This window comes from Triticum urartu, chromosome 7A (genome assembly GCF_056163025.1).
Source record: "Triticum urartu cultivar PI428250 chromosome 7A, HENAU_Tu73, whole genome shotgun sequence".
Lineage (NCBI taxonomy): Eukaryota > Viridiplantae > Streptophyta > Magnoliopsida > Poales > Poaceae > Triticum > Triticum urartu.
This window is the reverse complement of record NC_141879.1, coordinates 673584295-673608608: the sequence shown is the minus strand read 5'-3', so window position 1 is coordinate 673608608 and position 24314 is coordinate 673584295. Positions and strand designations below refer to the sequence as shown.

Genomic DNA, 24314 nt, shown 5'->3' with positions numbered 1-24314 from the left:
GTCTCCTGAACACTGTCCGATGGTAGAGCTAAATCATGCTCATCGTGACCGTGAGACACACTCGGCAGGGGCTTGAATCCGTCGAAGATCAAGTCTCCGTGGATGTCGGTCGTGTAGTTTAAGCTTCCAAACCTGACCTGGTGACCAGGGGCGTAACTCTCGATCTGCTCAAGATGGCCAAGCGAGTTGGCCCGCAGTGCGGAGCCACCGGATACAAAGATCTGTCCAAGGAGAAAGGTCTCACCCCGGACTACATCGCTATCGATGATTGAAGGAGCCATCCAGCCTAACGATGACGACACAGAGGAACTCTCAATGAAAGCACCAATGTAACGCCCCGGACACACTCGCCGGTGGTCGTTACTCCTGGCGGGATCTAGATTGGCCCCATAGATCAATACTAGTCTTCTCTGTGCACTTTGTCCTCAGTCGTGCGCACCTGGGAGCAACTTCCCGGTCGGTCACCCATCCTGAAATTACTCCAAGCCGAGCACGCTTAACTTTGGAGTTCTGTATGAATGGGCTCCTGGAAAAGAAGGAATTCCTTATTGATATGAGTAGTCTATCATCCCTATAAGCCAGGCTATCACATACACCCCCACTCAGAGGAACCGACGTCCTCGTCGGGCCACAGGAACGTCCCCTCTTGGCACATACATCTGTGCTTCCAGTCCAGCACATGTGCCATGCCGTGTGCCATGACGGGTCACAAACGTCATGAACAACATGACCGCGCACCTGTCTGCAAACATCCGTGTAACCATGAGGGTCGGCTCTGATACCAACTTGTAACGCCCCAGACACACTCGCCGGTGGTCGTTACTCCTGGCGGGATCTAGACTGGCCCCACAGATCAATACTAGTCTTCTCTGCGCACTTTGTCCTCACTCGTGCGCACCCGGGAGCAACTTCCTGGTCGGTCACCCATCCTGAAATTACTCATAGCCGAGCACGCTTAACTTTGGAGTTCTGTATGAATGGGCTCCCGGAAAAGAAGGAATTCCTTATTCATATGAGTAGTCTATCATCCCTATAAGCCAGGCTATCACAATCTACCACGAGATCGAAGAGGCTAAACCCTAGAAGCTAGCCTATGGTATGATTGTTGTTGTTGGTCCTACGGACTGAACCCTCCGGTTTATATAGACATCGGAGGGGGCTAGGGTTACATAGATTCGATTACAAGGAAGGAGATCTACATATCCGTACTGCCAAGCTTGCCTTCCACGCCAAGGAGAGTCCCATCCGGACACGGGACGAAGTCTTCAGTCTTGTATCTTCATAGTCCAACAGTCCGGCCAAAGGATATAGTCCGGCTGTCCGGATACCCCCTAATCCAGGACTCCCTCAGGGATAAAGGGGACTTGATACTTTAATGTTATGGTTGGGTTTTACCTTAACGATCTTTAGTAGTTGCGGATGCTTGCTAGAGTTCCAATCATAAGTGCATATCATCCAAGAAGAGAAAGTATGTTAGCTTACGCCTCCCCCTCATATGAAATTGCAACGACGACTACCGATCTTGTTAACAATTGCCTACGACAATTCCGCACACTGACCCATCATTATTCCACACTCGCTATTTATAATATATAGTAATATATTCTAACTTTATGATAACAGCACCTACTTTTATATTTTAGTTCTTCGATATCATGCAAAGTTATCCTCTTCATACCCACAACGTAGTTTAATTTTCATTTCTAGTTGGAAGCAAACAATCGGTGTACGTAGAGTCGTATCAGTGGTAGATAGGACTTTAGAGAATATATATCTTACCTTTAGCTCCTTGTGGGTTCGACACTTCATACTTATCACTTCCACCTTTGGAAAGTGCTACAGTGATTCCTTGCACTTCAGGTTAATGCTGCAACGGGGGAAGCTGAAGATCAAGAGGAACCAGACTATGTGCCCGATGATGATCTTCGTCGGGTCATTGTTGATGCAAAGAGACAATGCGAAAGTGAAAAGGAGAACTTGAAGTTCGATCGCATGTTAGATTATCACAAAAAAGGGTTGTACCCAAATTGCAAAGATGGCAACACAAAGCTCGGTACCACACTGGAATTGCTGCAGTGGAAGGCAGACAATGGTGTATCTGACAACGGATTTGAGAAGCTACTGAAAATATTGAAGAAGAATCATCCAAAGGATAATAAATTGCCCAACAGTACGTATGGAGCAAAGAAGGTTCTATGCGCTCTAGGATTGAAGGTGCAGAAGATACATGCATGCCCTAGTGACTGCATCCTCTACCACAGTGCGTACGAGGATTTGAACGCATGGCCGGTATGCGGTGCATTGCGGTTTAAGATCAGACATGATGACCCTGGTGATGTTGAGGGAGAGCAGCCCAGGAAGAGGGTTCCTACCAAGGTTATTTGGTATGCTCCTATAATACCATGGTTGAAACGGCTGGTCAGAAACAAAGAGCATTCCTAGTTGATTCGATGGCACAAAGAGGACCGTAAGAAAGACAGGAAGTTGAGAGCACCCGCTGACAGGTAGAAGTGGAGAAAAATCGAGAGAAAGTGGGGGGACTTTGCAGGTGACGCATGGAACGTATGGTTTGGTTTAAGAGCGGATGGCATCAATACTTTTGGGGAGCAGAGAAGCAATCATAGCACCTGGCCCATGACTCTATGTATCTATAACCTTCCTCCTTGGCTGTGCATGAAGCTGAAGTTCATTATGATGCCAGTTCTCATCCAAGGCCCTAAGCAACCCGACAACGACGTTGATGCGTACCTAAGGCCATTAGTTGAAGAACTTTTACTGCTGTGGAATGGAAAAGGTGTACGTGTGTGGGATGAGCAAGACCAGCAGGAATTTGACCTACATGCATTGCTGTTTGTAACCATCAATGATTGGCCTACTCTCAGTAACCTTTCAGGACAGACAAACAAGGGATACCACTCATGCACGCACTATTTAGATGACACCGATAGTATATATCTGGACAAATGCAGGAAGAATGTGTACCTGGGGCATCGTCGATTTCTTCCGACCAACCATCAATGTCGAAAGAAAGGCAACATTTCAAAGGCAAGTCAGATCATAGGAAGAAGCCTGTCGTCCGTACTGGTGATCACATACTTGCTATGGTCAATGATTTATAAGTAATCTTTCGAAAGGATCCCGGTGGACTATCTGTTCTGAATGACGATGAGGGACGCGCACCCATGTGGAAGAAGAAATCTATATTTTGGGACCTACCCTATTAGAAAGACCTAGAGGTCCGCTCTGCAATTGATGTGATGCACGTGATGAAGAATCTTTGCGTGAACCTGCTAGGATTCTTGGGCGTGTATGGGAAGACAAAAGATACACCGGAGGACCAGCAACGTGTGCACGAAAAAGACGGCATGCCTCCAAAGTAGTATGATGGTCCTGCCAGCTACACTCTTACCAAAGAAGAGAAGGAAATCTTCTTTGAATGCCAACTTAGTATGAAGGTCCCATCAGGCTTCTCGACGAATATAAATGGAATAATAAATATGGCAGAGAAAAAGTTCCAGAACCTAACGTCTCATCACTGCCACGTGATTATGACGCAACTGCTTCCGGTTGCATTGAGGGGGCTTCTACCGGAAAATGTTTGATTAGCCATTGTGAAGCTATGTGCATTCCTCAATGCAATCTCTTAGAAGGTGATCGATCCAGAAATCTTACCAAGGTTAAGGAGTGATATGGCGCAATGTCTTGTCAATTTCGAGCTGGTGTTCCCACCATCCTTCTTCAATATTATGACACACGTCCTAATTAATCTAATCGAAGAGATTTTCGTTGTGGGCCATGTATTTCTACACAATATGTTCCCCTTTGAGAGGTTCATGGGAGTCCTAAAGAAATATGTTCGTAACCGCGCTAGGCCAGAAGGAAGCATCTCCACGGGCCATCAAACAGAGGAGGTCATTGGGTTTTGTGTTGACTTCATTCCTGACCTTAAGAAGACTAGTCTCCCTCAATCGTGGAAGGGACGGGCATTCTTGGTCTCAAGCACACTACACAGTTCTACAGAATTCTACCTTGGTGACCCCGGATGTCAATGAACACAAGAATATTCTGCGCTCCAAACACCCGGAGCAGTGTGACGACTGGATTACATGTGAACACATCAGGACTTTCGGCAGTTGGTTGCAAACACGTCCCATGGGTGACAACACTATTTCTAATGAGTTGTACTCATTGGCCAGGGGACCATCTTCGACTATATTGACTTACAAAGGGTACAAGATAAATGAGGATACATTTTACATGATCGCCCAAGATCAAAAGAGAACCAACCAAAACAGCGGTGTTTCCTTTGATGCAACAACCAAGAGGGGAAACTTGTCTATGGACATGATTTTAAGGTCCCTTTGTTTCAGTGCAAATGGGTCAATAATCTGTCAGGAGGCGGGTACAGATAGACCCACAGTACGGAATGACAATAGTGGATCTGAACAATCTTGGGCACGTAGACGAACCATTCATGTTAGCCAATGATGTGGCGCAGGTTTTCTATGTGAAGGACATGTCTACCAAACCAAGAAAAAGATAAGATAAGGAAGCAAATACATCATACGATGAGCCAAAGCACCACATAGTTCTTTCAGGAAAAAGAGACATCATGGGATTGGAGGGCAAGACAGACATGTCTGAAGATTATGAAAAGTTTCATGAAATTCCTCCCTTCAAAGTCAAGGCTGGCCCAAGCACCCTGTTAAAGGATGAAGATTATCCATGGTTACGGAGCAATAAGTAAAGGACACAAGCGAATAAAAAGTGAAGACTTTCTCTCCACAACTATTATGATGATGCCTTTGATCAAGAATATCACTGCAGTTACATGTGAAGAAATGAAATGCCTTTTGTAACAGATGAGTTTTCGTCAGAAACCCTGATACTTCGAAAGAGGTTGTCAGTTGTGTACATGAAGTGCAGCCAGTTTTTGACGTAACCCTCTCAAATTTTTATAACATGCTATGTGGGTGAAATGATGATACCATGCCAACTTTCAACCTTTTCAGAGCTCATTTGTAGTGCTTTTCAATTTCAGGGTCATTTAGCTCAAAAATTAGTAAATGCACGAAAAATATCAAATGAAATCAGAAAGGGTTGAAAATTGATGATGTCGCTTTGAATGGTGCATTTTGAACACACAAAAAGTCTAGAGTTCAAATAAGTTGAAAAAATGAAATCCCTTTGTAACAGATGAGTTTTCATCAGAAACCCTGATACTTCGAAAGAGATTGTCTGTTTTGTAGACGAAGTTGATCCAGCTTTTGCCGTAACCTTCTCAACTTTTTATAACATGCTGTGTGGGTGAAATATGATACCAAAACTTTTATAAAACTATAATAGCTAAAATAATGAACTAAAATCTTTTAAAAAACTCTAATAGCAAAAAGAATCAACTATAAAGCTTTTACAAAACTCTAATAGCAAAAGGAATCAACTAAAAGAATCAATAAAAAGTAAAATTTATGCAACTGAAAAGAGTCAACTAAAAAAATTTATAAACCTCTAGTATTTTTCAAACTAAAATTATATAAAATTTATGCAACTGAAATTATCAAAGTATTTTTTGTTCAAAACATTAATTGCAAAAAGAATTTACAGAAAGTATTTTTTTGTTAGCAACTTTAATATAAACTAAAATAACAAAATCTGTTTTTGATTAAATATAATGATAAAACACACTAATATTACATAGCAGGAAAAAGAATCACTCAAAAATATATTTTTAAAGTAAAGTTATTCACAAACTAGTGATTCACACAAATTTCATAGAATTCAAATTTCACAGAAAGTTTATAATTTTTGTGACCTAAAGCAAAAAAGAATCACTCAAAAACTCTAAAAAATGCAAAAAAGACAAAAAAATGACATCTACAAGGCCACCACGGTCTGCATACGATTAGAAACCCAGCTAGTTGGGCCAGAATGCAGGCCCGCAAAAGGCACAGTAGGCCCACAGGCATAGCAGTGTGAGATTGGGCCCGTAGGCCTGCAGTTCAGAGGAGTTCGGGAGAGAGGGCGGGGCAGAGCTTATAAACAACACTCGACGCGTCTCAACTAGCGAGGTGGGACTAAACATCCCACCGCACCGCGCCAGTTACAGCACAAGGCCATTGGTCCCGGTTGGTGCCATGCACCGGGACCAATGCACCCTTTTGGTCCCGGTTCGTCGCACCAACCGGGACCAATGCCCATCTTTGGTCCCGGTTCGTGTCACCAACCGGGACCAAAGGTCTCTGCTTCCAGCCCTTTGGGCTGACGAAAAGACATCTTTGGTCCCAGTTGGTGGCATGAACCGGGACCAAAGGGTGGAATTGGTCCCGGTTGGTGCCACGAACCGGGACCAATGCTCTGGGTATATAACCAGCACTTAGCAGTTTCTCCAAAATATATTACTTCTTCTCCGCCTGACGCACCTGATCCTCTCGTCGTCGTCGCCGCCTGACGCCCCTGCTCCTCTGGTCCACCTCGCCATCGCCACCGGCGCCGACACCGTCAGGCTACTCAACGTCGTCGCCGCCACCGACGACATCTGCCCCGACGCTGGCGCCGCTCCCGCGCCCCTGCCCCGATGTCGATGCCCTCTGCCCCGGTGCTGACGCCATCGCCCTCTGCCTCGATGCCGCTGCCGCCATCGACGCCCTCTGCCCCGCCACTGACGCCCTTTGCTCCAATCGACGCCGCCCGCAGTGCCCCACCGCCCCCTGTGAGCACCATGCCCTGCTCCCGCATGCTCCCATGCCCCGCGTGCCTGCGCCCGTGCCCTGCCCCGCCGCCACCGCCGTGCCACTCCGCCAGCTTCCTTTTTTGTTATATATATAAATGTGCTATTTTTAGATGTTTTTACACTTTTTTAGATAAAAACTTGTACAATATATATATATGAAAACTTGGTCTATTTTTCTGTAGTATATATATGAAAACTTGGTCAATTAACTTGGTCATTTTTTTGTAGTAGATGATGATGATGATATCATGATATATTAAAACTTGTTCAATTTTTTTGTACTAGATGATGATGATGATATATGAAAACTTGGATAATTTTTTCTGTTGTAATTTTGTTTGATGATATATGATGATATATATATATATATATTAAAAGTTTGTCATATTGAAAAAAGTTTGAATGTTGCATATTTCACCATGCATCATTTGATCCAATGTAACTAGATGCAATAATTTGGATCATATGTCAATGTTTGATCATATGTCAAAGTTTGAATTTTGGCATATGCAACAGTTGATGATATATCAAAGTTTCATCATATGTCAAAGTTTGAATTTTGACATATGCAACATTTGATCATATATCGAAGTTTGATCATATGTCAAAGTTTGAATTTTGGCATATGCAACATTTAATCATATATCAAAGTTTGATCATATGTCAAAGTTTGAATTTTGACATATGCAACATTTGATCATATATCAAAGTTTGGTCATATGTCAAAGTTTGAATTTTGACATATGCAACATTTGATCATATATCAAAGTTTGATCATATGTCAAAGTTTGCATTTTGGCATATGCAACATTTGATCATATATCAAAGTTTGATCATATTTCAAAGTTTGAATTTTGACATATGCAACATTTGATCATATGTCAAAGTTTGATCATATATGTCAAAGTTTGAATTTTGACATATGCAACATTTAATAAGGGATTTATCAAGAATGCCCCCATTACTAAGAGATTTATCAAGAATGCCCCCATTATGGATGTGCATAATTAAGTTGATCCATATTTTTCATGATGCCATCTACGCTTCTATATGTGCCCGTTCTCTTGTGTCAAAGTATTGAGGAAATCCATGGTTTCATCATTAGCCAAAAGTAACAGGCGCATGATGGTATGAAGCTCTCCAAAGTTATTTTGGAACGGAGTCCTGATAGGATAATTCACTTTTTGGTACGAAGTTCGGCAAAGGCCTTCCAAATAGCGATATTCGGAAGGATCTTGCTGAACTTCGTACCAAAAAGAGAATTATCTTATTCGGGACTCCATTCCAAAACAACTTTGGAGAGCTTTGTACCATCATGCGCCTGTTACTTCCGGCTAATGATGAAGCCATGGTTTTCTTGAATCCTTTGACACTAGACAACATGACATATAGAAGGGTAGATGAGATCAGGAAAAATATATATGGACCATTTTCTGCACATCCAGAATGATGCCATTTTGTTAAATTCCCAAACCCTAGTAGCATTGTCGAGGCCACCCCAAACCCTAGAAGCGTCGAGGCCACCCAAATTTACCATGTTGAAAGAGCGTTGTCTAGGCCACCCCAAACCCTAGAAGCGTTGTCCAGGCCACCCCAAACCCTAGAAGCGTTGTCGAGGCCACCCCAAACCATAGGAGCGTCGAGGCCACTAATATGATTCTTTGTTGTGATTAGCTAGCTAGGTCTATGTTTGCCACTAATAAATCCATCTATGATCATGTTTGTATATTAGTTGCCATGTTGTAATATTTGTAGAAAGTATGGATCAAAGAGACTTGGAACAAGAACAGTTTTGGGGGGATATAATCCCCAGCGGAGGTGATGTCTTGTCATTTCTCAACAAAACCGATGGTCAGGAAGGAGAGGATGACGGCTCGATGATCGAACAATGGAGGAGGAAGGACATGATCATGACGACTCCGGTGACCGAATGGCGAAGGAAGGAGACCATGATTACGGCTCCGGTGACCGAACGGAGGAGGGAGCTGTTGCAAAGTCTGGCGAGGTATATATATTAATTAAGCCTGTGCTGACTAATTGATGCATTAATTGTTTTGGTATGTACATATATTAACGCTTCATTCTTCTTTTATAGCCCTCCGGATCGAGCCAAACTTCCGTAACGAGACGAGGCCCGAAGAAAAGGTTGCGCGAGGATGAAAGGTTCACGATCACACAACTCACGGACGATGATGGCCTACCGATTGAACCCAAGTGGACCAAGGATGCATTTTCTGCTCAGTGCGGAGCTATTGTTAGGGACAGCATCCCGATCAGCATCCAGCAATGGAATAAGCCTACGGACGACGACCTGAAGTTTCTTATGTCATGATAGAAAAAAAGATGATCTTTGGACCTCGCTGAAGGCAAATCTCACCCTACCGCCAGAGGAGGATCCGAATGAGCCAGTTATAGAGCCGCAGGTTAAGGCGTGTGCTCTTAAGAAGATGGCGGATCTATTCAGAAGGTGGAAGAAAGAGTTGAAATCAAAGTTTGTCGACAAAGGGAAGACTCCAGAATTCACTAGCCGATTTGAGAAGATAAGAGATCACTGGCCCGCATTTGTGGCCTACAAGACATCGGACAAGAGTAAGAAAATGTCAGAGACAAACACGAACAATGCTGCAAAGAAGAAGTTTCACCATCACACGGGGTCAGGTGGCTACCTCAAAGCCCGGCCATTGTGGGACAAAGCTGAGAATGACCTGCTTGCTAAATGGGTCGAACCAGAGACATTGAACTCGCCAGACCGTTCAAGGACTTGGTTCTTCAGGGTTGGGGGAACTTTGGTACCTGAAACAGGGGAGTGCTGTTGGACGGATGAGAAACTTGCAATACCCATCAAGAAGCTTTAGAAGTATATCACCGCAGCGCAGGAAGGGACGTTCATTCCTGAGAGAGAGAAGGACGAGCTAACTGAGGCCCTTGGGAATCCTAAGCACCCTGGACAAACACGAGGCACACCAGGCTCTGTTCCGTGGGTGGTTGGGTTTCCCGGCGCAAGCGGTTACAGATGCCGGGAGAGGAAGAGGAAAGCAGAGCTGAGCTCAATGCAGAAGCTCAATGCAATACTACTAAAGCTAGAGGAACTTGAGAGCCAGCGAGCTGCTGGCCATCTATCTCAGCGACACGAAGCTACCCCAGAAGATACCCTGCCATCTCAGCGGAGAAGCAGCGTGGCTTCCAGGGAGCTCATTCAGCCTGACATCACGGCTCCTAGCTACTGCGTGGATACTATCACGGAGGCTCAACATTGCCAGCTTATGACGAAATGGCAGAACCTCACTTTGAAGGCGGCTGTTGGCTCTGTTGCACCTCGTCAACCTGACGGAACTTTTCACTGCCGTCCGATTCCACATGGCTATGCTGTTGTGACGGTGGATGAAGTAATGGAGGGATTTGAGGAGTTCGAGCTTGACCACCCTACTGGTGAAGGGGAGAATCGGCTGGTTACTGCTCCAAGGAGTACATATCTATGGCGGAAGGAGTACATCAAGCTTCCAAACTGGACGCCTCCTCCTCCTCCTTCGGCAAGTTAGGGCACTCCACCTCCTCCTCCTCCTCCGGCGAGTGATCAGGGCACTCCGCCTCCTCCGGCGCGTGGGGCCACTCCGCCTCCTCCTTCTCCAGCTCCGGCGTGTCGGAGCACTCCGCCTCCTTCTCTGCCTTGTCAGCAACACGGAAGACAGACGCCGTCGCTCCGGCTCCTCCGGCGCGTCAGAGCACTCCGCCTCCTTCTCCGCCTCGTAAGCAACGACGAAAGAGAGACGCTGCCGCTCCGGCGGCTAGCAGTACAAGCAGAGGTGGGAGGCAATTCAGATACGGCCGATCTCTCAATCCTCCGGAAAAGTTACCATATGAGAGGACCGAGAAGGAAAACGCGGAGATATGTGAAGTAGAAGTGAGGGCCTTTTTTGAAAAGAAACCTCCACCTTCGAAGGACATGATAGATCTAGTGAAAGCAAGCGCACTATCGATGCCCTGAAGTGACCACCATCGCCTCCGCCGGATTCCAACTATGTTCGTTGTGTTCAAAAGGCATATGAAGATGTGCGGCGGTCGGGAAGTACTTTGAGTGATAAAAGGTTAGCAGAACGAAGAAGTGGGAAAAAATTCCCCAGCTAGGCGAACAGGAGAACCAATCCTGCCCCCGCTCAAGGTGTCTATCGATATCGTCGGTAATCAGCCGGGGATGGTGCCCGGTAACAATCCTGCTGATTACCTGAGCGATGATATAGAGTTTGAAACAATGGAGGTGGACGAATTCAGATACCAGTACGGGCAGCCTCTTGTCAAACCTGGTCATCCTCCTCTAACAACGATGATGCGAAGATTCCTTGAATGGCACATGAAAACCTGTAGCGGGTCTGGGAAGGATACTTCACCGCTGAGAATTAAAGAGGAGCACGACCTCGTTGGAATGGATCTGTTGTCTGTTGAATTTGACTAGTTACTCTAGTTATACAATCAATATGCCCTCGACAAAACACTCATGACTTGCTAATGTCTGTAAGTACTACTTCTGTAATTAAGTGTCTATATATATAGCTCGCTCTTTCATTGCATGTATATATAATTATCCTCACTATATTATGCAGATTGAAGATCGCCGAATGCAGAAAAGCACAAATCTATGACATTGGGTCCATTAACCCAAATATCATACATGAATGGACGGTTCAAAAGAATGTCACAGAAACCGAGGACAACTTGCTACAATCATTGCTTAAAAATCAAAATAAAGATAAAAATACTCTTTCTTTACAACTTCAAGTGTGTGTTACTGTCTTGTGCATATTCGGTTTCCCTTATTACTTGAGGTTATAGTAATGTAATTGATGAGTTATGCCTACATGCGCATGTTTTACTTTATTCTCCTATAGATTAAGCTTGACCAGGGAGTAGTAACCGTATTAGACTCGAGACGAAAAGATCCCCAGGACTATACGGACATGATTGAAATGCTCCAGAAGTAAGTTCAATCGATAATTATCACTCCATATGGGAAACTTTGTTCATTTCCTGATATCAAGTAATTATTTTCTTTGTCTGGCAGGGTTTGGAAAGAGTTCACCGTAATTGTTTCGGGACTGCCGAGGGAGCTACGATTTATACACCCGAAAGTAAGTACTACTACCTAGTTCCGCGCATCTCCCATTGATTCTAGCTCATTTCATCAATACCATTTAGCATTCTTGCTTATCAATTTGATTTACCTCTATTTCTCGTAAAGTTCTTGTGGTCGGAAGCCGGGAATGATATTTGTGGATACTACGTTTGCGAGCTCATCTACAACGTGACGGCCTCTAAACGGGGCTACTCTGAAAAACAATATGAAGTGCGTAAACAAAAATATTCACAATTTTATTTTATTACCATCATTTGTGTTGAGTTTCATTCATATACATTTATTAACCCCCTTCTTCAAATTAGATCTGGCAGATGCGGGATGAACTCCTACCACATGATCGCATACGAGCAATTCAAGAGGAATTGGCGGGATTTTTTCTTGACCACGTCATCAATAAAGCTGGAGAATACCATGTGAAAATTGACCTTAGGTGTTAGGGATTGTCAGAGATCTTATATTGCATATATGTAGCTAGTAGTGTCGGATAGATATACTCCCTCCTTCCATCTATATAGGGCCTAATACGTTTTTCAAGGCTAAATTTGACCAAATGTTAGAGCAATAATATATGACATGCAACTTACACAAAGCACACCGCCAAATTCATATGTGAAAGGAGCTTCCAATGATATAATTTTCACATTATATATCTTAAGTAGTATTAATCTTGTCAATAGTCAAAAACGGTCTTAAAATGCATTAGGCCCTATATAGATGGAAGGAGGGAGTACGAAAACTTGCTATTCGATAAATCTCTCAGAGAAGGAGAGGTCGCTCCTCTCTGTATATGTTCATGATGATCTTGGGTAATTAATGGTTTCCTTCATTTGCTTACTAGCTAGCTGTCGAGTTCTCTCTATACATATAGTAGCTAGCGTCGACCAAGCACGGAGATAAGAGAGGTCACTTCTCTCTATTAGCTAGCTAACACAATATATGAAACCCCTAAATTAACCCTCCAAAACCCCCTAAGCCCCCCCCCCCCACTTCAAGAAAAAAAACCATGCTCCTGCCAGCTGCTGACGCGTGGATGCCTTTTGGTCCCGGTTGGTGTTACCAACCGGGACTAAAGGTGCTCCTGCCTGGGCGCCCTGCAGCGGCCACGTAGAGCCCCTTCTGTCCCGGTTTGTAAGCGAACCGGGACTAAAAGTTTTGGGCTTTAGTCCCGACCCTTTAGTCCCGGTTCCAACACCGGGTCTAAAGGGCCTCTGGAACCGGGACAAATGGGCCATTTTCTGCACGGTTGCCTAGGCGCTTACCGACCGCTGTTGGATTTCAGACATCCAGGGCGCCCTAGGCCCCGCCACTTCGGTGGCAAACGTGGGACTCTGGTGTCGCCTCCGGCACGTTGTGCTCTCTCCGCGCCCTGACCTGCTACGCTGGTGCTGGACCGACAACGGAGAAACTCCGCCTCATCCTGCTACAACGCGCTATTCCTCGGTTCTACTACCTTGGAGTTCTGGCGTCTCACCTGGCAAACTGGCGCCCCCACCTCGGTTCAATTCTTCATATGGCTTGCTTCCCTCAATCAATGCTGGACAGCTGACCGCCTCGCACGACGGGCCTGCCTCATGAACTGGCGTGTGTCCTCTGCTCCCCGGAGCCCGATATGTTGCACCACATCCTTCTGGGCTGCGTTTTCGCGCACATCACTTGGCACGAGATTATATCATGGTGCTCCCCAGCAACTGCAACCCTGGACGGCTCTACAAGCTACTTTGCCTGGCTCTCTGCTGCCATGCTGCTCACCCCGGATTCACGGCATCGGGGTTTAGCCACAATTACATCGCTCACGGCTTGGTCGCTCTGGCGACACCAGAACACGATCATCTTCGACAAAATTGCCCCATCCGCTGCTACACTCATAGCGGCAATCAAAGATGAAGCTCGCTCCTGGGCCGCGGCAGGATCTCGAGGGATGGTTGCGCGCAACCTTGTAACCTGATTATGTAGCTTTTTGGGGCTGAGCAACCCCATGTCTTCTGCTCCCCCCGGGTTCATACCCTCGCCATTCGTGTGTACGAGACTATGGCCCCACCCCCTTGTACTTGTTCTCACCCTTTTATCAATGCAATGATACGCTAGCTTAGCGCATTCGAGAAATAAATGGGTCGTTTTCTACTAGTGAGATGTCAACCGGTGATCTAGGTTTAGACATTCACAAGAGTCACCAGTGTCGAACAATCAATGCCTGCAGTGGCATCATGCGTACACGGGTAAAGACTCAAAGGCCATGTGTGCAACTGTACATACTTAATGACAACAGACACGTAAAACACTTATAATCAGTAGGCTGATTACAGACATTCCTCAGACCAATAGACTGCCGTCGATTTAGTCCAATCAGACGGTCTTCCGTCGCTGCGTACTGGCAAAAAGAAAATAAAACCCATCCGTCAGCGCATTAAAAACCATCCGCATCCTCTGCGCATAACCCAGACGTAATCACTCGCCCAAATAGCGCCCCAAATTTCTCCCGCACCGCACTCCTCCGAGCTCGCCGTCAACCGCAACCAACCCGTCCTCTCCGTCTTCGTAAACGCAGTTGCTGCTTTTTCCGCCATGGATCCAATCTGTTCCATAACGATAAGCGCATCGCCGGTGACCTTCCTCGTGTCCTATTCCCTATCTCATCACCACGACGCCTGCTTCCCGGGCACCAATCCTGCGTTTCGTCACCGTCTCCATTGTGCCGCAAGCCTGGTGCACTCGGGGAGATCGTCTGGCAGACCGCATGGCGCATTAACGAGCTTGGCGTACTTCAGCGCGTACCGGATGGGGCTCGCACACGACGACAGTGATGTGGAGGTCGCATGCAACCTTCGCCGCCTTGGGTCGTCATCAACATATCTAGGTAATTCATCTCCTCAACTACTTCACCATCAACTGGAATCTCGGCTAATGGTGCATCCATGGTGCAGGGTCACTCCGTCTCCATCCATGCCACTCCTCTGTTGACATCACTTTGATCTGGTGGAACACCTAGTGTTGGAAGGAAGCACGCCACCATTAGTAGGAAGCACGGCCAAATGAAGGGAAGCCAGTCTATAATTTGTAGGATACATATGATATGAGTTTACGAAGCATTGTACTCCTCGTGACTTGAAGGAATCAAAATTGTGGTATGTCTGAAAAATGTTATATGAACAAATGAAGCACATATGCATGACCACCATGGGAAGGAAGCACGATCCTCAACTAATGGTGCATCCATGTGGTAGCTTTGCTCCGTCCATGTCGCTCCTTGTTGATGCAGTTTCGATCCGTCTGGTGGTGGAAGAGAGCAGGTCCTCAATCTGAAGGAAACATGATCATCGTCAAACAGTGCATCCATGTTGTAGTGTCACAATGTCTCTATCGCTCCTCGTCGACACCATTCCGATCCCCTGGTAAGTTTGGTGGTAGAAGAAAGCACAACCAGCATATGTAGGAAGCACGCCCGCCACCTGAAGGAAGCATGGCCCTTGGTTAATGATGCACGGTCACCATCGAAAGGAAGCATATACACCATCAAAATGAAGCAGGAACACCATAGGAAGGACACATGCCACCATTGGATCCTTGGCTTGCATTGGCGCAACAGCTTACCTTATATGCCATATTTTGCTTTGTGGAAGCAAATCCATATTCTTTTGGATGTATATTTCAATTTCTTTGGAAACAAAAATCTAGTCGTTTGTTTCAGACCAACACAACTTTTGGTATAAGAATTCTCTTTGGAAACGAAAAATTGTTTGGTGGGAAGCAATTTATAATGATAAATAATTCTCCAGTCCTTCAAAATATATTTTGGTGTGCCACAAAGAAAATAAATACGTTATTTACTATGGCACAAATTTCACCAAATCTAAACAATCTCAGGTTAACATGGAAGCATATTTTTGACCAGATGGAAAGAAAATAAATTGTTTATTCCTTAGCATGATTCCACTTAGTAAACCATGTTTCCATGTATGAAAATATATGCTTCCTAGCCCTGACCATCAAATAGATTTACGGGAAGCACATAAAAAACAAACGAAGCACGTGAAGGAAGCAGTGGGAACGAGAAGAGACGACCGGGGTTAGCGATAGGAATAAATTTGACGTGATTTACGGGATTGGTGGTTGGCCATGGTGGTTAGTAAACAAATCTCCGCATGCAAACTGATAACGCATGTCCTGCTTTGACGGACCAATCTCCACGCTTCGGTCTCCTTAATTACCTAATCGTACGTACACCTTGCTCTCGATCGGACGGTGTATGATTGGTCTGATATATGCAACCTAACAGTAGTCTGATGCCTAGTGGTGTCCGACATTGGACGATGCTAATCATATTCGGATGCGGCCATATGTGCTACAAAACCACATATTTCCAATATATCCTTAATTTTTCTCCTTCACTTTCAGCACGCATGGGTGATGGAGGACACAAGGTTGTTGCTTGCAGTATGTTATGACCAAGGATGATTACACACAGTGAGGATCCATGCTCGATGAGGTATGTGTTCATGTTATTTTAAGGGGTTGTTTGGATAGCAAATATTAGGCGTTGGTTTATAGAAAATGAGTTTTTAGCTGATTTTTAGCAAAACCAGTTTTACTATTATTTCGGTTAAGAATGAGTTTGTATAAGACTATGTTTGGGTTGGAGAGTGTGTTTGTCAGTTCCTTATTTGATAATGATTCAGAGTACTTTTCCTATTCTGCGGTGAGCTTCTTATTTTCCCGTCACATTCCGTCGAGGTACGCAAATACAGGAGAGTTGACTCATCGATCTCGCCGGACAGCCGTGTACACGCTCATGTAGAAGCTAGCTACTGAGGCAAGCGCTCGATCAATTCGATCCGCCTGCTGCCGGACGCATGAAATTACGGCCATGAACACGCACACAGATGTAGAATCTTGCTGCCTAGAGCGATGGCTGGATCAATTCTATCGGCCGGCTGCAGAACTCACGACACGATGCCGCCCACATGTGTATCTAGAAGCTAGCTACCGACGGGAACAAGCTGGATCGATTTGATCTGCTGGCTTCCGAGTTCCGACGCATGTACACGCTCAAGGAGCTGACCTTGGCGGCGACAACGACAAGACGGACGGCGCAGAAGAAGCGGCGGCAGGCGGCCGGCGGCTAGAGGATGACGTCGTTGAGGTGTGGCACACTAGTGAGAGCCCATCGAGGCTATCGCCGGTCACAGGCACATCTGCAGATTCTAATTCTTTGGCTGATGAACATGCCCACGAGGATCAGCAAGAGAGATATAGGAATCGCGTTTATAGAAAAATGACTAATAGTCGTTTTTGTACAAACCTGAAATTCCAGGTTTATAGGAATCCAGTTTTGCATATCCGTGGATTAGTTAGAAGACCCAAACGTGGTTTTAGTCGGTTAAACAGTTTTTTTGTTTTATATAGAACCGATTCTCTACATTCCATCTATCCAAACAACCCCTTAATGTTTTAATAACTAGCCCATCTATGAAGAAGATCGAGTTACACTCTGTATCAATCGCAGTCCATTCAAAGTAACGGTGAACAACCCCTCGAAACTTTTTGACGTCTCCATCTTGACCTTTGTGCTTCAATTTCCAATCTTTGCCGGGATATCTAGTTGAATATCACTATAATAATTATTATAAATAGTGTTCAAGCTGACATAATGTAAGCGGCCCTGTGACGGTTGAATGAAATCAAGAAATACATTACCACCACAGTCCACAAGGGGTATCGAAGCTCAACCATGATTCTCCCTTGGTGTCCACGACAGCTATACAAGGACGCCGACCGCAAATAGTTTGGAAATGCAAATAGCCGTTAAGAAAGACAGCTGCCGATCGAGGACCGGCGAACCTGAAATCTCGACCCAATCCCTTGTCCTTGTGAATCCATCCGCCAGTCTCCGACGAGTACACATCCACTCCGGTGAAGTAGCGGCTCGCATCCACTAGCAGCACAAACACATGGAAGTGGGCGGACACGGCCGGATCGAACCCCAAATGCACCGTGTCCACTTTGCCTGCAGCCTGACCGGGGTCAGGCAACGCCGCCCACTCCTCCGGGGTTGCACACGATGTACCAGAACCTGTCGCCTCCGGCGGAGGCGTCGTACCAGCGGCAGAGGAGGAGGCCGTTGCAGCAGTCCAAGAGGTCGAGGCGGCGGTGGCTGGGAAGGAAGGAGAGAGAAGGGCAGATGAAAGGGAAACCGCTCCCGGACGCATTGACGAAGTGTACGGTTGATATCGGGAAGGGGTTCTCGTTCGTGCTGTTGTAGAAGAAGCCGGCGAGTGGTTGGGGGAGCCGCTTGCGGTGGTCGGGGTGGTCGATGAGGCCGATCCAGCGCTTGGAGACGGCCTTGCAGCGGCAGACCACCTTGGCGGGTACGCGTGAGAGGATCTCGACGAGGAGGTCGTCGGTGAGCCTCTCGATCGCCATGCGGCTGCCCTTAGATCTGCACGGAAACAATGGATCAGCGAAGATGGCGGAGCAAAGGTTCTTACGACGATCGTTGTGGTGATGCCCTGCGTACCTTGCACGAGTCCGCCGAGCGCGACGAACCGCCAGAACGGACATGCCCGAAGAAGGCAGCGGCCGCATGGCCGACGTGAAGCGAAGACGGCCACGAACAAGCGTAAACCTAACCATGGAGCCTGGAACTTCGCCGTGATGTGGCCAATGGTCCACCCGTGAGAGTCTAATAAATAGGCTAAACTGTAGCAAGTCACACGTGCGCACGGCACCATCAGACGGACCATATGAGAAATTGCCCAGCTAGGAATTTCCAAAACTTTGGAGATTCAGCCGAAGATTAGGAATTCCTTTTTTTGCGGGTTAGGAAACTACCCGTCTGTGTCGCTCGGGGGGTGGGGGTGGGGGGCTCGGGCGGAAACCCAAGCCGCCGCCGCCGCCCCCGTCCTCTCCATCTGCACCCCCGCGCGGCCGGAGGACGCCGTCGGTGGTTGGGATATCTTCTCACGCCGAGATCCCTCCCGTAGGGAGCGCTCCGGCCGGCACGGCGTGGCGGACCTGGACGAAGCGTCTAGGCGGAGGAGCTTGGGAGCCGGGGTGGCGGCCCCGGGTGCTAGTGGTGGTGCTGCTGAGGTGGCCGTGTGGGCGGACCTACGGCGACGGCAAGGTCCCGCGATGGCGGATGGTGGCGACGGGGCAGATTGTGCCCTAGCTTGTTGCGCATGCCCCTGACCTCCTCCTCAAGATGGCGTTGTGGTCTTCGACGGCTGGTGTCGGACAGAGTCGCGGCCTGGCAGTAGACATGGTGGCGACGGGTTGTTTCCCCATGACCTGCACTCCTGCACCTGACGTCTTCCGAGATCCAACCTAGCTGTGGTCAGTCGCAAATATGCCTCATGCATGGTGGCCTTCGTCTCTGGCAGCTCCCACCTCCCTCGATCTGTGGTGGTGACTCCGGCGAGGCGGTCGTTGATTCACAGTGGTCTTTGGCATTGCTCTGGTCACGCGGTCTCTGGATTGTTGGGGCTGCGGTGATGAGCTGGATGGTGGGGGTGATTTAGATGCGATTGGCTGGATGATGGCGTATGTAGATTGTTCTGCGGCGACTTCCTATGGATCCACAACAGCGGGGGTCATAAAAAAGACTACGGGAGGTTTTATCTCCTGATCTGGTGGATGACTTCAGTGGTGGGTTACAAATTATGGACAATGACTTGACGTAGAGGGATGTTTATGGAGTAGCGGCGGTCCAATTATAGCTGCTCGGATAGCGGAAAGCGGTGGAGATAACACATGTGAGATCTGGATGGTGGTGCTGTGTGCACCCGGACTCGAGCTTCGGGGCGAAAGCCTAGGACAGATTGAACGGTTATTCATGGCAATGGCGATGTTTTTTACGTCGTTACCTTATTGGAGGCATTGCTCGGATATGTTCGGACTGATTCTTCAAGGTGAAAACTTTGATACTGGCCTTTTTGGTTGGATCCGGTGACGGCGTCGCTTGAGTGTCGCTTCCGTTCTGAAGGCATTGCTGTTGAAGATCCTCGTCATCCATGTGGTGTCAATGGTTGCTGCGGATATGGTCTCAGTTGTAGTTTGTCGATCGTTCATCTGATCGCTTTGGGGCTTATTTCTTGTTTCTTTTTTTTTCACATCTGCATATAGCTTTTGGTCTTATGACTTTGCTAGTTGCCGGTGTGTTTCTGTGTGTGTATTGGGTTAGCTGTGTGCATCTTAGTTATGCAGAGGCCGGGTGTGTGTTCAGTGTGATGTATCCTCTTGATGCTCCGTTTGAGCCAATAAAATTCACCCTTTGTCGAAAAAAAGGAAATTGAGTTGATGTTTGCAAAAAGTATAAACCCTCACCTCAAGCTCACCGGTGCCCTGCACAAATCTCATCCACCGCGGCCGCCACCTGCACCTCCCTTTGGCGCTAGCTTTAGGTTCTCGGTGTTCATAGGAGTATACCCTTCCCTGTTGCGGCTACTGCGGCTTGAGAAAACATGTATGTCGAGGAAAGCTTCGGGATGATGGAGGTTTGTGCTGTGTTGAAAATTTCGACAGACACAAGTTGCTTGATCCTAAGAGCGAGCACTGGCTGCTACTGGTTGGCACAATTGCATGTGCTTGAGAGTCGCAAGTGCATCGGACAGAGCCGGTGATGGGGTCAGCAGCTTAGCACGCCGGAGGCGCCGCGGTGTACGTTCGAGAGCAAAGAAGCACTCCACAGTCCATGGGGTTGACTGTCTTCTTCCCCTTTGAACGTGCCGATGAACACCAACGATGAGGCTAGACGAACCAACTGCAGCAACCACCGCCACCATGCCGAGTAACCCTGCAAACCCTAGAATGGATGGTATGGATCTACGACTGTGAACCATCGACACTGCCACAGACATCACTGTCAAAATGGGAAGACTTGAGGAAGAATCATTCATCGAGCAGACACCATCAACTACCATCAACGACATGCCACCGGAGATGACTTTATTGTACACCCCCGCCGCCGCGGGAAGGGCCGAAAGGACGGACATCAAAGGCCTACTTAAAATCCCCAAAACAGGGGATACACTCCCACACTGGTAGGGTCGGTGCAGGAGGAAGGGGGCGGCGACCTACCGGTGGGGGAGAAGTTTTCTCACTAGGGTCAGGAGCCAAAACGGTTCGGGAGAAAATTGACCCATGTAGTTTATCGTTTATAAGTTAAACATAATTAGAATTCTGCATAAATCGTATAATGTTCAATGGAATTAAAGTTTCGATAAACCTGACTAGTACAAGTTCAAAAAAAAACTGAATTAAAAGCATCACAATCCTGACTCAGTACATCAGCAAAGGCCATGCGACTAATTACTCCCCCTTGTGTTAGACAACGTGGGTAGCAAAGTACTCCCTCCGTCTCAAAATTCTTGTCTTACATTTGTCTAGATATGGATGTATCTAATACTAAAATATGACTTGATACATCCGTATCTAGATAAATCTAAGACAAGAATTTTAGGACTGAGGGAGTAGCAAATCATACATTCTTACTCCAGGTCATCGGATCATTTACACGACAACCACTTTGGTATTTTAGTACTCCCTCTGTTACAAAATATAAGGTGTATTAGTTTTATAGATCAGAAGAAAAGATGTGAAATTGCATCGGAGAAATGGAGCACATGTGTTGTGCGACTGTGCAAAAAGAAATTGCTAATTAAAAGCTTCATTACAAGTACCTTCCAACTAGTGCACATCATCGCTTATGTCAAACTCCTTTATAACCTACAAAGAGAATGTCTCCCCAGTTGTGTCTGAAAAATAGTTGTCTAACAGGAGTTCTGAATATTAGGTCGGCAAGCACAGCTGGATGATGTTATGTTAACAATAATATACCTATACATTTACAGCATGCGATGAGTGAATTCATTTGAAGTGTTTTACCATCAGAAAGCACATCTAGCCGTAAACAAGAAATGATCACACACATTACTTTATATCGTCTGGAGAAAATAGGTTTAAGCTACATAGCATTCATAATGGCTTTTTACTAGCTAATCATTGCACTCGTTCGCTCATGCAGTAAATGTTAACCAAACATGTAGAGCCACATAACATTCATCATGACATTGAACTGAAAAAACCAGCGGTCCGACAGGTGAAAATCTGAACCGGCAGCCTCACCGGTTCGATCATCGGTCCGATTTTTAAAACTATGCTTGCTGGTGCTGTTGTAGAAGAAGCCTGCCAGGGGTTGGGGAAGCCTCTTGCGGTGGTCGGGGTGGTCGATGAGGCCAAGCCAATGCTCGGAGACGAGATTGCAGCTGTTGTCCGAACTTGCGGGGACGCGCGGAAGGATCTCGATGAGGAGCTCGTCGGTGAGCCTTTCCAGCGCCATGCCGCTGTCTGTAGACGATGAAGACCTGCACGGACACAATGGATCAGCGAAGAAGGCAGAGCAAGGTTCCTGTGACTGCGATGATCGATGGTGGTGATGTCCGGCGTACCTGGCACGAGTCGTCGGAGCGCGACGACCTTCCTCCCGCGTGGGAGAGCGAGCCACCGGATTGGACATGCCGGAAGAAGGCGACGGCGGCGGCTCCGTCGAGCTTGGACTAGGACCACGAACAAACTTTAACCTACCCATGGAGTCTGGAACTTTGCCGTGCCTGAGCTAACGGGCCGTCCATCCGAGTCTAAATAGGCTAAACTGTACCCAAGTCACACACGCGCGCGGGCACAATCATACCTGGCAGCCTCGTCTGGTCGATGGTGGTGTGTCCACCCTGCAGTACGCTGATGATACAATCATCTTCATGGAACACGATTTGGCTAAAGCGAGAAACATGAAGTTATTGTAATGCTTATTTAAACAATTGACGGGGCTTAAGATTAATTTCCATAAAAGCGAGCTGTGCTGCTTTGGTAGATCCAAAGACGAACAAGAGACATATAGACAATTGTTTGGTTGTGAAGTGGGAGCTTTACCTTTTACGTATCTAGGTATTCTCATTCACCATCGTAAGCTAACAAACAGCGAGTGGAAGTGCATAGAGGATTGGTTTGAGAAGAAATTGAGTTGCTGGAAAGGAAAACTCATGTCTTATGGAGGCCGGTTGATTCTTATTAACTCGGTGCTCACGAGTTTACCTATGTTCCTATTATCTTTCTTTGAGGTCCCAGTTGGGATTAGGAAAAGACTGAACTTCTATCGATCTAGATTTTTTTGGCAGAGTGATGAACTTAAGAGAAAATACCGACTGACCAAATGGGATATTATCTGTCGACCAAAGGACCAGGGGAGCCTTGGTATTGAAAATTTAGAGGTCAAGAACAGATGCCTGTTTAGTAAATGGATGTATAAGTTGTCACTTGAGACGGAGGCAACATGGGCGCAGATTTTACGTAGTAAATATCTGCAGTCCAAGACCCTATCCTAGGTCACTGTCAGACCAACTGATTCGCCGTTCTGGAAGGGGCTCATGAGAGTCAAAGCTACCTTCTTTAACAGAACTAGGTTTATTGTCGGTAATGGCAACTGTTGGGAACGTAGTAATTTTAAAAATTTCCTACGCACACGCAAGATCATGGTGATGCATACCAACGAGAGGGGAGAGTGTTGTCTACGTACCCTCGTAGACCGGAAGCGGAAGCGTTAGCACAACGCAGTTGATGTAGTCGTACGTCTTCACGGCCCGACCGATCAAGCACCGAAACTACGGCACCTCCGAGTTCTAGCACACGTTCAACTCGATGACGATCCCCGGACTCCGATCTAGCAAAGTGTCGGGGAAGAGTTCCGTCAGCACGACAGCGTGGTGACGATCTTGATGTTCTACCCTCGCAGGGCTTCGCCTAAGCACCGCTACAATATTATCGAGGATTATGGTGGAGGGGGGCACCGCACACGGCTAAGAGAATGATCACGAAGATCAATTTGTGTGTCTATGGGGTGCCCCTTGGCCACGTATATAAAGGAGTGGAGGAGGGGGGAGAAGGCCGGCCCCTATGGCGCGCCCTGGAGGAGTCCTACTCCCACCGGGAGTAGGATTCCCCCCCTTCCAAGTAGTAGGAGTAGGAGTCAAGGTAAGGGAAGGGAGAAGAGAAGGAAGGAGGGGGCGCAGCCCCTCCCCCTAGTCCAATTCGGAATAGGCCTTGGGGTGGTGCCCAACCTCTCCTCTCTCTTTCCCCTAAAGCCCAATAAGGCCCATATACTCCCCGGCGAATTCTCGTAACTCTCCGGTACTCCGAAAAATACCCGAATCACTCGGAACCTTTTCGATGTCCAAATATAGTCGTCCAATATATCGATCTTTACGTCTCGACCATTTCGAGACTCCTCGTCATGTCCCCGATCTCATCCGGGACTCCGAACTCCTTGGTACATCAAAACTCATAAACTCATAATATAACTGTCATCGAAACCTTAAGCGTGCGGACCCTACGGGTTCGAGAACAATGTAGACATGACCGAGACACGTCTCCGGTCAATAACCAATAGCGGAACCTGGAGGCTCATAT

At 46.8% G+C, this 24314-nt stretch overlaps 3 protein-coding genes across 3 annotated transcripts in view; all 3 read right to left on the bottom strand.

Annotated features, from left to right (window-relative positions):
• Positions 1–6478, bottom strand: part of LOC147961335 (uncharacterized) — a 73347-nt gene extending 66869 nt beyond the window's left edge. Inside the window, exon 1 of the mRNA XM_087533770.1 lies at positions 6420–6478. Within this exon, the coding sequence (XP_087389896.1) occupies positions 6420–6478 (59 nt within the window). The remainder of the gene's footprint in view (positions 1–6419) is intronic.
• An 11261-nt stretch (positions 6479–17739) lies between these two features.
• Positions 17740–18498, bottom strand: LOC147961334 (F-box protein At5g07610-like). Its single transcript, XM_087536823.1, has 2 exons — positions 18373–18498; positions 17740–18294 (listed from the first exon to the last, which is right to left on the bottom strand). The coding sequence occupies exons 1-2, from the start codon at positions 18486–18488 to the stop codon at positions 17880–17882; spliced, it is 531 nt and encodes a 176-aa protein (XP_087392949.1). The 5' UTR covers positions 18489–18498; the 3' UTR covers positions 17740–17879.
• Positions 18499–21882: 3384 nt separating this feature from the next.
• Positions 21883–22440, bottom strand: LOC147961333 (uncharacterized). Its single transcript, XM_087536219.1, has 2 exons — positions 22301–22440; positions 21883–22216 (listed from the first exon to the last, which is right to left on the bottom strand). The coding sequence occupies exons 1-2, from the start codon at positions 22438–22440 to the stop codon at positions 21883–21885; spliced, it is 474 nt and encodes a 157-aa protein (XP_087392345.1).
• Positions 22441–24314: the final 1874 nt, after the last annotated feature.